At 25.8% G+C, this 14,133-nt stretch overlaps 1 protein-coding gene across 1 annotated transcript in view; it reads left to right on the forward strand.

Annotated features, from left to right (window-relative positions):
• The first annotated feature begins 373 nt into the window (after positions 1–373).
• The window catches only part of LOC107164967 (glutamate receptor 1-like), a 194,479-nt gene continuing 180,719 nt past the window's right edge, over positions 374–14,133 (forward strand). The window contains exon 1 of the mRNA XM_089220024.1: positions 374–539. Within this exon, the coding sequence (XP_089076150.1) occupies positions 431–539 (109 nt within the window). The 5' untranslated portion in view covers positions 374–430. The remainder of the gene's footprint in view (positions 540–14,133) is intronic.

Here is a 14,133-nt window from a genome sequence, read left to right on the forward strand (position 1 = left end):
CATAAGTAAACCAGAAGATCTATGTTTTTATATTGTAAATAGAACACGAATAATATTACAATGACTTAATTTCAAATAAATATGTTTTTGAAAACAACTGCGCAGTTTAGCAATAAAATAATTACCTCGACGTGTTAAACTCATCGCATGTACACCGCCGACGACCCGTCCTCGTTTTATACGACAGTTGATGATTGGGGGGGGGGGGTAGTATGTGGTGTGATTGGGTGAAAGGGGGGTGTAGCTGCGCACAGCATCTCCCGCCACCACCGCAGCCGCCGTCGGATAGTCGGCCGACATGTGGCGGACGCCGGGCGAGTTGCGCGCAAAGGTCCCTTTTTCTCGGGCGGCGGTGGCGACCGTACCGTATCACTCGCGCGGCCCGTCGACGACGTCTCTCCAGTTGGTGCGTGTCGTCCGAACCGGCAAAATGGCCGAGCCACGTATTACGCGGTGCTTCGTTTTGTACTGTGTCGCATTCGCCGTATCCGCAACCGCATCACGCGCAGACGGCATCGTGTACGAGAAGATACCCCTAGGTGAGTGACTTGCGTGCTTGGACTGAAAAAATCCCCCCCCCCCCCCCCCCGTAAACGAGAATTACCGCACGTTTTCGATTTGTGTTTTGTCCAACTGCAGCAGACCATACCTACTAGAGTATTGTACATAGTATTGTATTTTCAATTTAGAAAATTAATATTGTTCTAATTGTGATTTCGTGTCGACTGTGTTAGATTTACACCGACGACTGATTTTGGTCACTATTCGACGAGTACCACTCGCTGATTATACCACGTATGGTACAGATTGTCATTAATAAAATATACATGCTATACACGACTGGTCGAAATTGGTTACATAATAACATTCAGGCCCTCTTGGATACCCATACATATTAAATTGTTATTTTACGATCAAACTCCAATTAATTTACACATTTTGTATGATGTATTCTAAACTATAACATCTGATAACAGTGTTATCATAACACTTCCACTTTATGGACGAAATTGTTAAAACCCAAATGGTTTTAAAATTGTTACATCTCGTGCAATAAAAATATTCCAAAAAAAATATAAATACTGAATTATACGTATGCAATATTTTTATCGTATTATAGCTAACGAATGACAATAGTATTCAAGCTAACAAATTTATAGAGTATTATAACTAATACTCGTTTACTAATATTATTAATAATTGTGTTTTATTATTTTGGATTTAGATAATTTTTAAATTAAAATTGCAAAACTGTGTTATTTGTGCTTTGAAATAAAAATGTTACCAAACATACGAACTTATTTCATGTACCTACTTATATTTTATAAATCATGTATTATTAAACGATAGAAGATTTCAAAAATTCAATAATCAGCATTTTTTTTTTATATATATAATATATATACCTATCATAATTATTCTCAACATCTCATAACCTATATTTTTTAATAAATCGTTTAATTAATATCAAAATGTTATTTACGATAACTTACCATAGATTTTATCAAAAAAATATAGTATAATACTAAATAACTTATTTGGAAGCGGATTTCTTCTGCTTTATGCATCCCTTATTGTTTTTTAATTTATATTTGAGCATACTGCAGTGATTCACGCATATACACTCATACAATACAATATATTACCAGCCGTTAATTTACATAAAATAATAATTATAAAGCAATTGACCTCGATTCTATTTCATTAACTTTTGCATCCCTAATTGTTGTTCAAATTGGACACGAATAACAATGCAATTATGCGTAATAATGAATCAAAAAGCAATAATTAAGGGTGATTAATTAGATTCATTTCAAACAAAAAAATATTAATCGAACAGGAAAACAACATATTTTGTTTGTGTTTAAAATGTGATTTATTCGATACTCTTCCTTATGTACTCTTTATTTAATAGCTGGATATGAGGGTATTGGACATATTCCAGAACCAAAAGGAAAATAATAAATAAATAAATAAAATGAGTTTGCGTCCAGATATTAATTACCTACTTTACAAATCCAACGGACTCCATTCAATGGAGTAAAGTGTAAACTATACCAATTATTTTATTGATTATTGAAATAGGTAATCACTTTGTATACTATATGTGTGACGAGTGTGTTACTACGCTATGATAAACAGGATGTTAATATGTATCAATGTAATAATAAGTAAATATTTATGCGTGTATTTACACGCATAATAGGAATATAATTGCCAGACAAATATTTAAAGGTCAATCATAGATCACAATTTCTAATACACAAAAAAAAGTTAATTACTCACTTGCTATATCTATTTATTTATTTTTTCATATGAGAGAAAATCAATGTAAGGAATTATTCATTTTTATTTAAGTAAATATATTTTTAAATCAATTATCATGTATAGCTTTCAATAATTTAAATATTATATTCATCAGTTGTTTTATTTGTTTTAAAAATACATAAAACGAGTATAGTTATGAATGAAAGTATGGGTTTTGACGTGGAAAAATGACATTTCATGTAAAGTTCGTGATATAATTCTTAATACTTATAAAAACGTGTCAATAATAAAAGTTAAAAGAAAAGAGAAAAAAAAATACTAGTAATATTATTGTAACTGATGACTCCTACGAAAGTTGTGTGGTTTAATATTGGTAGTTGATTTTCGTACAATCGACAACGAAAAACATTAACTCATCAATAGAGTCATGAGGAATGTGGATTAAATAGAAAAATATATAATAAACTCACAGTGTTTTAATATCATATATTTGATTATCAGAAAGCCAGGATCATAATAATTCATAGTAGCTTATCGTAATAAATCTTTGATGCAATGATAACTTTAATGTTTACCAAAAAATATTTTTATATTTTGTACTTAAAAATGTTGTTTTGCAAAAATAAAATCATAGATACATTAAAATAACTAACTGGTTTTTAAATTGGTAAGTGACGGTTATCAGAATTTTCATTAAAATTTAGACCAGGCAACAAATACAGAATTACAATACATAGCTATTTATGCATTTAATAAGATTTATTATTATTATATCGTATTCTATTTATGTACGAAACATAATAATATACGTATATTTATCAATGATCGGCATACGCCATAAGATAGTATATTATACCTCCTACAATCTGCACTATGTTTATGTAAATAATAAAATATTTCAAAATAATTACACTATGTAGATATGCAACTACACTTAACTATTAAAGCCGTACTGTAGTATATATTTTACACTACGTGAGTGCTTTTCGCTTCAACCCTTTAAATCTCTTCACTCGGTCACATATAAGTTTACAATATACACTCTAAAATCTAAGTATAATATATTCCGTGTAAACGATGTAAACACGATTGTCATTCGGCATCAAGCACTATTATAGCCCATTTAAATAATTCCTCGTTGTCATATGTTTATAATTTACAAAATAGGATTAAATAAAATTTAATCATTCGTCCTAGATCTGAAATGATCTGTAATAGTTTCTTAATGTTTTCTTAATGTTTCTTAAAGATTCTAAACATTACCATCATTCAAATACTTCCAGATATATATACATATTAATTTAGAGAGTATGTTATCATATATAATATATTTTATTTGGGGACATTAAACTCATCGATTAGATGAAATAAAAAAATACATCTATTAAAATTTTTGGTTTTTTGTGCTCTAAAATTCATAAAAATAAATAGTCGAAAAACTAAGACTAAAGGTGACGATAGTAAATCGACAGAAGTGTTTTAAAACTGTTTTCCACTTCTCAGTTACAAAAATGGGGTAACTCCAGACATAATTCATCAATAAAGATGATATCGTTTTTTTAATGGTTACCACCAGATTAAATACCACGTTTTCAAAAAAATATTAATTGATGTTAAACAATAGCAATTTTTCTTAAACATTGTTTAACATATTATTTTCATAAGAGAAATTAACGAATTCGAATTAAAATAAATAAAATAGATTTATAAATTCCAATTCCTGTTAAAAATATTTTGAAGCAAAAAATTTAAATGTTTAACTGAAACTTAAGTAAAATTAAAATATCATACATGTAATCAATTTATTATTCTTGAACTATAGAAATATAATTTATAAATGTAAATTGTTTACCTCCATAGTATAAATGTGATTTGAGGGTATATGATATAAACCAACATAGTTTATTCAATCGAAATACTTACCAATAGTATTTTGTAACAATTTTATGAATTTATCAATTCCTTTATTAGAAATATCCAGTGTAAATTAAAAACAGTTTTGTCCAAATTTACCTGATAAGTTCGAAGTTACCTTATTTTAGGGTATCTTTCAAAAGAAACTTTTTAGTTTATATTTTATACTTAGTTTGTCGGTTGAAAGTGATTTCAATGAAATCAATTTGACGTTAATTTTAAATGATTACTTCCTTGTTTAATATACTATACATGATACATGTACGGCATAATTTATGTTTTTCCATTTTTCTGTGCATTCTGTATTTAATGTAAAAATATTATGACAACCATAGTATTATGCATTTAAAAGTACCTAAGGTCCTCAAGTTTTTAAAGTACACATTAAATAATTAAATGATTAAAATGATAAAAATCACATTTTTTCAAATATTCCTTAAACATAATTTAGATAAATATTATTAATTTATCGTTATCTATTTGATATTTTATTAATAATGTATTATGAAGCATAACTGTATGAAAAAGCTTAACATTTTATTCAATAATTTTCATTAAAAATTAAAATAGAAATAGAATAAAAATGTTCATTCTTGTTTATAACTATTTTTCATTTTAAAAAAAGTATTCAAATCATTTTGAAAATATATGTATAATTGAACAAAATTTAAGTTTCGGGAAGATGTATTCATAAAATGCAATGGTCATTCACCACGATTTACTAGATTACGGTTAATTTAATTAATTAATATCAGTGAAAATAATGCATATAATAATTTTGGCCTTTCATTAAGGTGTACCCTGCTCTCAGTAAATCTTGATTAATTTCCATACATAATTGGATTTTGTAAATCCTAACTTTCCCCTATCCACGTTTGAAATTCCAAAATCCAATTTGAATTCAGATAAAAACTAACATCTATGTAGGGTTTTGCTCACGGTTATGTGTTTTTTGCAAACAATTTCTTATGCATAGAGTATATACGATATCATAATTTATTTATTTTGACGTTTAGAAATTACGATTTCAGTTAAATTATAAAAAAAAATATTACTGATTTTGAATAAATTCGAACACTATTAAAAATAATTACAATAATACAAATTTATACACAATTGTATATTTGTATTTTATATATATTATTTTCTTCAATTAATTGAAGATTATTTGAAACGACAATATCTAAATTGTAGTTGAATTATATTACAATTATCTATATAAAATTGTATATGTATAAGTATGAAATGCATATTTAATATTATATAGTAAGTAATACCTATCACTGGTAACAAATACAATGCGTTTTTAATAATACTTTGATTGATCGATATGTAAAGCTGAGCATGTCAAAATCGAAATATGTACCTACAATAAAAATCAAACAAAATTTCTACATAATTGCATAAGCTAGTGAAATATTGACTAGCGTTCATAATACTCTCTTGGCGAGGGCGTTTTAAATTCGGATTTATCAACGGGGAAACGAAACAAAAACGAAATGAGCCAGCTGCTCGTTATTAGGTGATTTATACAAGCAACGGATCGCTACATAAATTCACCAGTCAAGTAATAAAATCAAAAAAAAAAAACGGTACGCATTTTGTTACCTATCCCTAACACATTGGGCGTGCTACATTTTTATTGGTCGTCATTATGACACTCGGACACAAAAGCGAAAATAATTAATCCAGAACAGCCGTAGTTGACGATCGAATAAATTTTACGTTACTAACGGTACCTACGCAGGAACAAAATAACAATTGTTAATTCAATACTTTGCAAATTTTTGATTGTGAAATGAACGTTTTATGTTAAATTAATGGTACAGAATAATTCGATGAAAAGTATTTTTACAAAGCTGAAATATTTAAAATTCCCAATTTTAAAGAACGATGACCAATTCTTATAATTATGGATTGTAAAATAATCAAAATTAAATAGTTCAATTTAAATCTACCGAATAAAGGTCATGTAAACATTTGATTGTAATAAGCTCCACAAAAGTTACGCATTCGTCCGCCTAAATTTGGCTAAAATCCAAATGGTTTAGTGAATATTTACAAGCGAGCGTATCGTTGTTTACAACCGGCAATTGCTATGTTCCAAAATGTTGTAGGATCGAGCATTCCGTCAATTTAACACGAAAATAAAAATGTGGTATCTGGTGTGAATTATTTTCCTATCCACATTATATAGTAACATACGCGTAAAATGGAGGGACTGAGAGGGGTATTGCCACTCCGGATCTTCGTTTTGCCCCAATCATACATATTTTTTTAGTTATAATTTTTAGAATATATGTTATATAGATACCCAAAAAATTGTAGGCTAAAACCACTCCATAAAGATTGACTACTCTACGTTTGTGATAGTAGTGGTTGCCACTCCCAATATTTTCATTAATTTCAATGAAAAATTAGACACAGAATTCGAACAGTATAGTCCAAGTTTCTATAATATACATATATTATAACATATAAATATATGCAATTTATATACACGAATGTAAATTATTGTTATTAAATTACTTGATAAATGTATATTACAAAATAAACTCAAATAATAATAAATAACGTGAAAATCGGAACGGTAGAACTTCAGATATAACTGTCATAAGAAATCACCTCACGTTTTAATAATAATATAATAGATAATTCATCTCAATAACTTTAAATACTATCCATATATAAATAATCAGACAAAAGAAAATAATAGAAGCCGGATTAATGTAAAAAACAATAAATCATATAATATACGACGATACCTATGATAGGAGGCTGCCAAAAAATATCGTTTCAAAATATTATTATAAAATCAACAATGGTGCACGTGTCACATGACAATATAAGTTTTTGGCAAACGGCTGAGTAAAAAAAGGAATATGAGGGTAGCTGTACTTTAAGCATTATTTGTAAATTTTTGTACTATGCTAAGAAGTTTAATATATGATTTTTTTACCTATATTTTATAAATAACATACTTTCATTTCACTAATAATCGCTCCGACCGTTAAATTGAACTACCGATCGAACAAAACAAAACTATATTAACGCAATAATTTCGTGTATTCAATTTTCAATAACTGTATTTTTATTTAAATATAAAATAATAGAGAAGAGGAGACAACGTATAAAAATAATATTTTTACGATTCTGAGAGAATCAAATAATCAGCTTCAAAATAACTTATTTAATTTTATTTGGCAGTATTACATGAAATATATTTTTCGTTATAATATTTTATATTTTGACTTATAAAATTTCGAATAGAAAACGGCTGTCTCTATATATTAATATTAATGGAGTGAGATTTTCCAGTAGGCCTTATACCTTTGAACCATATGATCTATGAATTTTCCTTCTTAAATATTATTAGTTTAAATTAAATAGTAATTATATAGTCGAAGCCAACTATACCTATAATTTAAATTGATTAAATAATAAATATTAACAACATTTAAGGTAAGTATATTATATTTTAATAAATAATTGTAAATTTATCAAATATTTAAAGTGTACATATTTCTTAAGTTATCTTAAATTTAATTTTAATTACCTGTTAGTAGGTACATTACCAAATTTAAATATAATTAGTCAGCATTTATCTTATACGTACTCTTTTTTAACTTCTATAGTTATCATAACTATATATATACTAATTTTCTATATCATTTAGATATAATGCATTAATTAACCACAGCGTTTTAATTTAAATTAAAGAAACTGTTGCAAGCTTAACTTATAAATGATTAAATATTTGCTTAAGTAATTTGCACCTTATAGTTTTTATGTTATTACAAGTAGTTTAATTTCTAAAATAATGTATCATAGTAACTTAGTATGTAATATTTTTGAAATTGTTAACATATTTGGCCAATTTATCATTGGTTGATAATAATATAAAATTAAACGTTTATCAATTCATATATAATAATGAAAACCTTCCATTATTTCATATCTACATAGAAACTTTGACTAAATTGTTAAATTTATGAGCAATCGTAACGTAGTAGGTACATCGAATATTGAAAAATTTAAACACCATAAACAATCAATAATTCATCAAGTAATAAAAATATTTATTATTTATTAAAATGAAATTGACCCACAATGATTCTCGTTATTTAATTAAATAGAAACTAGCACTGTCTTATTTTCTAATAGTTATATAATTAAAATATCATAAGGTGTCTAAGATACGGAAAACGAAAACAACCCTTAGTCTAATATAAATTGTATAATGTGTATAGTGTGGAGAAGAGGAAAAAAGTATCCACCCTAATCCTATTTATCACATTGCGGTGGAGGCAGCAATCAGAAATGAGGGTTGAAAAAGCCGAAAGCGTACAAAAGCGCAGTAGGGGTTGACACAGCCTGGGCCGCGCGAAGAATAGCGTTATTTTCTCGTTATTTATCGCGTCAAACTCGACTTTTCCCAGCCCACTTCCCCTAACAGCCATCATCCTTTTCGTTCCCAAACTTCTATGCACACAAGGGTCCTGTAGACTTCAAAACGGGATACTCTACATCGATTACACCACAGACTCAAGCATTACATACTCTCACACTCTCACGTTTGTATACATATTTCACGGTTTTACTAACTGAAACCAACCACTTATAGTCCCCAAGCGACCGGTATAACGGAACTAAATATAACGTACTTTAGACTTTCATGTCGTTTTAGAAAAAAAATCCAAATATTTCTCTGGAGAATCACTACTTTTTAAAATATTTTCAGTATTCTCAATGAGATTGGTATTTACTCTATTTTGTGGTTGAGAAATATGAGGGCCCCCTCTCTAACGTACTCCTTTAAAATATGAAACGTGTGATAGTGTTAAAAGTGTCTTAAGTAGATATATCTATGTAGTATATATTATAATATACATAAATATGAAAAAATATATAATAAGGAGTTTAGAAACAAAAAAAAAAAACAATTTATATACAATTTTTTTCAATGATACTTGAAAGTCGTTATATAAATTAGATATGACGTTTAAGCGTTAAAAGGACTTTTTAAACTAGTGTAATGAAGAACATATTTATAGGTTAATTATAACATATAATCTTTTAATTTTTCAATAATATCAAAGATATATTTACCTTAGAATAATTAATTTTAAATTTCCGAGAATCTGGAATGGTTAACAGAAACATTTATGAATTAAACTTAAGAGGATTTTATAAAACGAATTGTATTCTGATATTTTTATGGATTAAACATAAAAAAATAACACTTACAGTAGGTTAATTACTTACTAGTTTAAATTATTTTTAAAATTATAGTATAAAATTTTTTACCAAGTAAATTATTGATATTATTTTAAATGCTTAATTTTGAATTTTATTTAAAATTTGCTCATTAAATTCATTATAAATGATGTATATATTCAAGTAAAATTAAATTAATTTTCAAAATACATAATTTTGATTTTCCATAGTTACGTTTTATTTATATTTAGTTTTATCAATGATTGTGGTATAGTTTTTTTACAACAAAACAAACTGTTAACATAATACTGAAAAAGTTTGAATACATTTCTACTAAACAACAAAAAACAATAATTGCAACATAAACTTAATTAAGAAATCAGTTTAAGTTCAAAAGATGAAATTCACAAAAAACTATAGTTTTTTTTCTTCAAAAAATAAAATTGAATTTATGCTAATTGAAAAGATCTTGGTTGGATTCATTTCATATTCCAGATCTATATTATTTTATTATTTTATGCTTTTTGACTTAGTATTACGTACCATCAATAAAAATTATGTTGGATAATATTCATAACAAAAAGTCATAACGATATATAACTAATGTCTGTCTCTGTTGCAAAAACCAAATTATGGGGAATACAATATTTAAGAGACCAATCTTATCAATAGTTTATAATCTATAATTTGTTTTACTGTATCTTAAGAAATTTTTAAGCTCAAAACTCTTTGTATAACAATGACCAAAGACGCCGAGGGTTATTTATTTAAATAATATATATATATATATATATATATATATTTAAAAGTCAAATCCTACAATATATACTAATAACATAAAAATAAAACTTATTTTTGTAAAAAATTATAAGTATGTATAATAATACATAAATACGTAATATATTATCAATTAAGTTAGCGATTTAAATTTATGGTTGAAATATTGCATTATAATATTATTTGTTTAAGAAAATATTTGGATTAGTAATTAAAGTATAAAATTAATTGTCATAAAAAATATTAATAAATAATAATAATAATAAATAATAATATTTAATAAACATGAATAACGAAGGTACGTAATTTTATAAGCCACTAGATAATTACAGATAATAGAGGTATTTTACAATGGTAAATTTATCAACTATATTTTCTTTTTATAAGCATGACAAATATGCAATAGAAGTCTAGTTGTTGCAATTATTTGTCTAGAATTTCACTGACGTTTTTATGAAATTTTTTTTTTTCTATTATAAAGTATCTTCCACGTTTAACATTACTTCTAAAATTCTTGAAATCATTACATTCTTTCTTCAGTGACTAAAATATTTACTTAGATGCTTGTGATCAATTTAAAATTTCTTAGAAATATTTTTCAACACAATCTAATAAATGTAATTAAAACATTTAAAATAGTTTTTTTTTTTTTATTATATGATTTAAACATAGTATACCACTGAGATCTGCAGTGAAGTGAATTCTAAAAATCAGTCTATTGTATTACTTTTTCAAAATCAATTTTAATTACTCTTAAAAGAATAAAAAAAACAAACATTTATATTACTTATACATAATTTAAATTATTAATATAAATATTTTATATTACAATTTTAAGAAACTTTTAATTTATTATTTATCACGAGTCAACGATAAATCTTATAGTTAGTTATATATTTAGAAGGTAGACAGATATCTAAATATTTGATTGATACATGTCTGCATATAAAAATTTTAAAAATTTTCAAACACACATCTACACTAAAATTGTAATGAACCATAAATAGGTTTATCTTAAGTAGGCAGCTGTGCTCTAACCCGATAACCCGATAACTCCGATCAGTATTTGTTTTTAATTTTACAGCTAAAGGTCGAGGATTACAAAAACTGTTTTAAAAAAACACAACTTGTTAAATCAATAGAAGCGATAATTAAATTACGTTCATTTACATGGGAAAATTGACTCATGGATAGTTGCATTGCTAATTAAAATGACCATATTATGTTAATTGGTAATTTTTTAGGTAATACGTATCATTATATTAGAAAATATATGGTAGTTACTTACATTTTAAAATTATAGATAATATTCGTACTATTTTCAATAGTAATCACCACGCTCACTAACGATAATAATGTAGTGTAGGAGAGAATAACGGTGATTGGGTAATACCGGTCACCTCAACATCTAATAAACGAATCTAGGACAAAATATCCAAGGACCAAATATCCAACGGTCAAAATATCCAAATTTATCCGTTTTTACGTAAATTAATAGATTACACATTACTTTCTTATAAAATTAACTCAAATATCAAATTATTTAATTATAAAAATATACCTGATATATAATAATTATATAAATATAATTAATACATTATATAATTAAATATATTCATAATTCTTAAATTTTTAGAAAAAAGTGTAGGTAGTCATTTTTTTAGCAAATTATTCCTGTATTCATAAAAACAAATTGTTTTACATTTTATTTTATATTATATTTGACAATTTGACTAATGTTTGTGCAGTATATTTTGTGATATTATTATACTACTAAAGTAATTTATATATTTAGGAGTTAATTTTATTAGAAAGTAAAGTGTAATATATTAACTTACGTAAAATTTGGATATTTTGACCGTTGGATATTTTGGTTTGGATATTTTTTCCTTGGATATTTTGATCGATTGCCCTAATAAACTAATGTAGGTATCTTAAATTAAGTTGACCGTACAAAAAGACTATGAATAACCACAAAAATAATGATAATGCATTTAAATCGTGTAATAGTATCATAATTTATCGATTAAAATTATTTACCAATTAATCCTCAAAAGGGGAAATACTGATCAACGGTTCTAATAATCATTGATTCAACCCAATATTTTTATTGGTATTTATTTTCAATAACTGTCTATCAAGAACATTTTTAATTAGAAATTTAGAACCATTATTTAAAAAAATAATCTTTTTGTGTGTATTTTATATATGTGACTGGTATATATATATATATATTCCTTGGGGTTGGTGATATTTTTGTATTTTTTATAAATCTTTAATTGACATACTGCAATCAATATGTGTATGCACTAACTTATTGTAGTATTCCAAAATGTAGAGTCTAAGAACCTGAGATATAAAAATTCTTAATATGGTGACGGGTACTCCTCCATCATCTTCTACTTACAATTAACGTAGGCTAAGGATTAATAATATAATTATTGTAATATTTACCTTGAACCTACGAATGGTTCCTATAATATATAAACCTCGAGTATACTAAGATCAATGTGTTAGGTGTGTTTATAAAGATATATACATACGTTAAAAACTTTAAATGTCATAACTATTTTACCACCGTCCACCACATAATTATAATATACTAGTTCAAGTATAATTTTTCTTGATTTAGATAATTTATAAAAATAGATTTCTTAATATATTTCATAAAATTATATGTACATATCGTTGTATTGTTTTATATATAATTCATCTTTCTGTACTTCATATACGTATGTGTTTAATTCGTTTCACTTTGTTAATAATACTTATACATGATTATTTTAATTTGTAAAAACACACTAATTCATTGAGTATCACTTTTTTCAATTAAATAGTATTTAACAAGTTTAAAAAAGCTTATTAATTCCAATGTATGAGACAGTTTTATGAGGATAAATTTACCAAAAAATAATAATAATAATAGTAATAATAATAAATAATTACAAAATAACTGCGAAAAAAGAAAAACCATTATCGTGAAAATGTATAACATCGCTTTATACAATCTAAATTCCAGGGAGTTTTAAAGCAGTTAAATGAACCGAGGACATACATCCTCTCCCATTATCCCTCTGAAATACAGGAAGTACTTTTTTATCTGGCACTAAATGTTCGAATATCTAAGCCATGGACGATTACTGCACACCAAAAGGTTTAATATGCACATATTATATCTAGTGGTATAATTAACAAAGATATCCGAGATTGAGTGATCACTGATCACCTTTGTTATTTTAACGGGTGATGATATTCTGAATTTCTTCCCTACCTAGGTAGTGTATACTGACCATATTATACAGTTACATAAATCACAATTATATAGTAATACAATAATATAATCTATACATATATTATAGGACATTTTAATTGACTATCTTTTGGCCATATCCGACTAACGTAATATTATATACTTAGATGGCGAGAAAAATAATTTTCTAAAAATATAGGTTCATAGAATTAATAATTATTATATAAAAATCAATTGTCAAATTTTAAATATATAATATGCACCTATTTCAAACAATACATATTAAAATATATGAATTTTAAATGTGAACATAATTAGGTAATATAAATTGCATAATAAATATGTTTTGGTGATTCAAAACATAAAAGGTATTACATACAAAAATGATTCAAAGGATTTCAGACCATGTGACCAATGAAGTGTAACAAATATACGCGACCCACGACAGCCTAATTATGCAAAAATCGAGTTCTCATCATTTATTTATTTTCAAAGTTTTGTAAGCTTATCTTTATATAGGTATATATATATATATATATATCTTTATATATATATTATGATGTTCTTTTCTTATATTTCGATATGAATATGAATTTGCTATAAATTTTCAACCGCATTGTTTGATTTTGAGATTTATAATATAATAAATTATATATTTTTTTTAATAATGAAAATTTTATTTCTAAAAATTTCATAAATCAAACAAT

This window comes from Diuraphis noxia, unplaced genomic scaffold (assembly GCF_037042655.1).
Source record: "Diuraphis noxia isolate RWA-SAM2 unplaced genomic scaffold, SU_Dnox_SAM2 contig0002, whole genome shotgun sequence".
NCBI classification, from domain to species: domain Eukaryota; kingdom Metazoa; phylum Arthropoda; class Insecta; order Hemiptera; family Aphididae; genus Diuraphis; species Diuraphis noxia.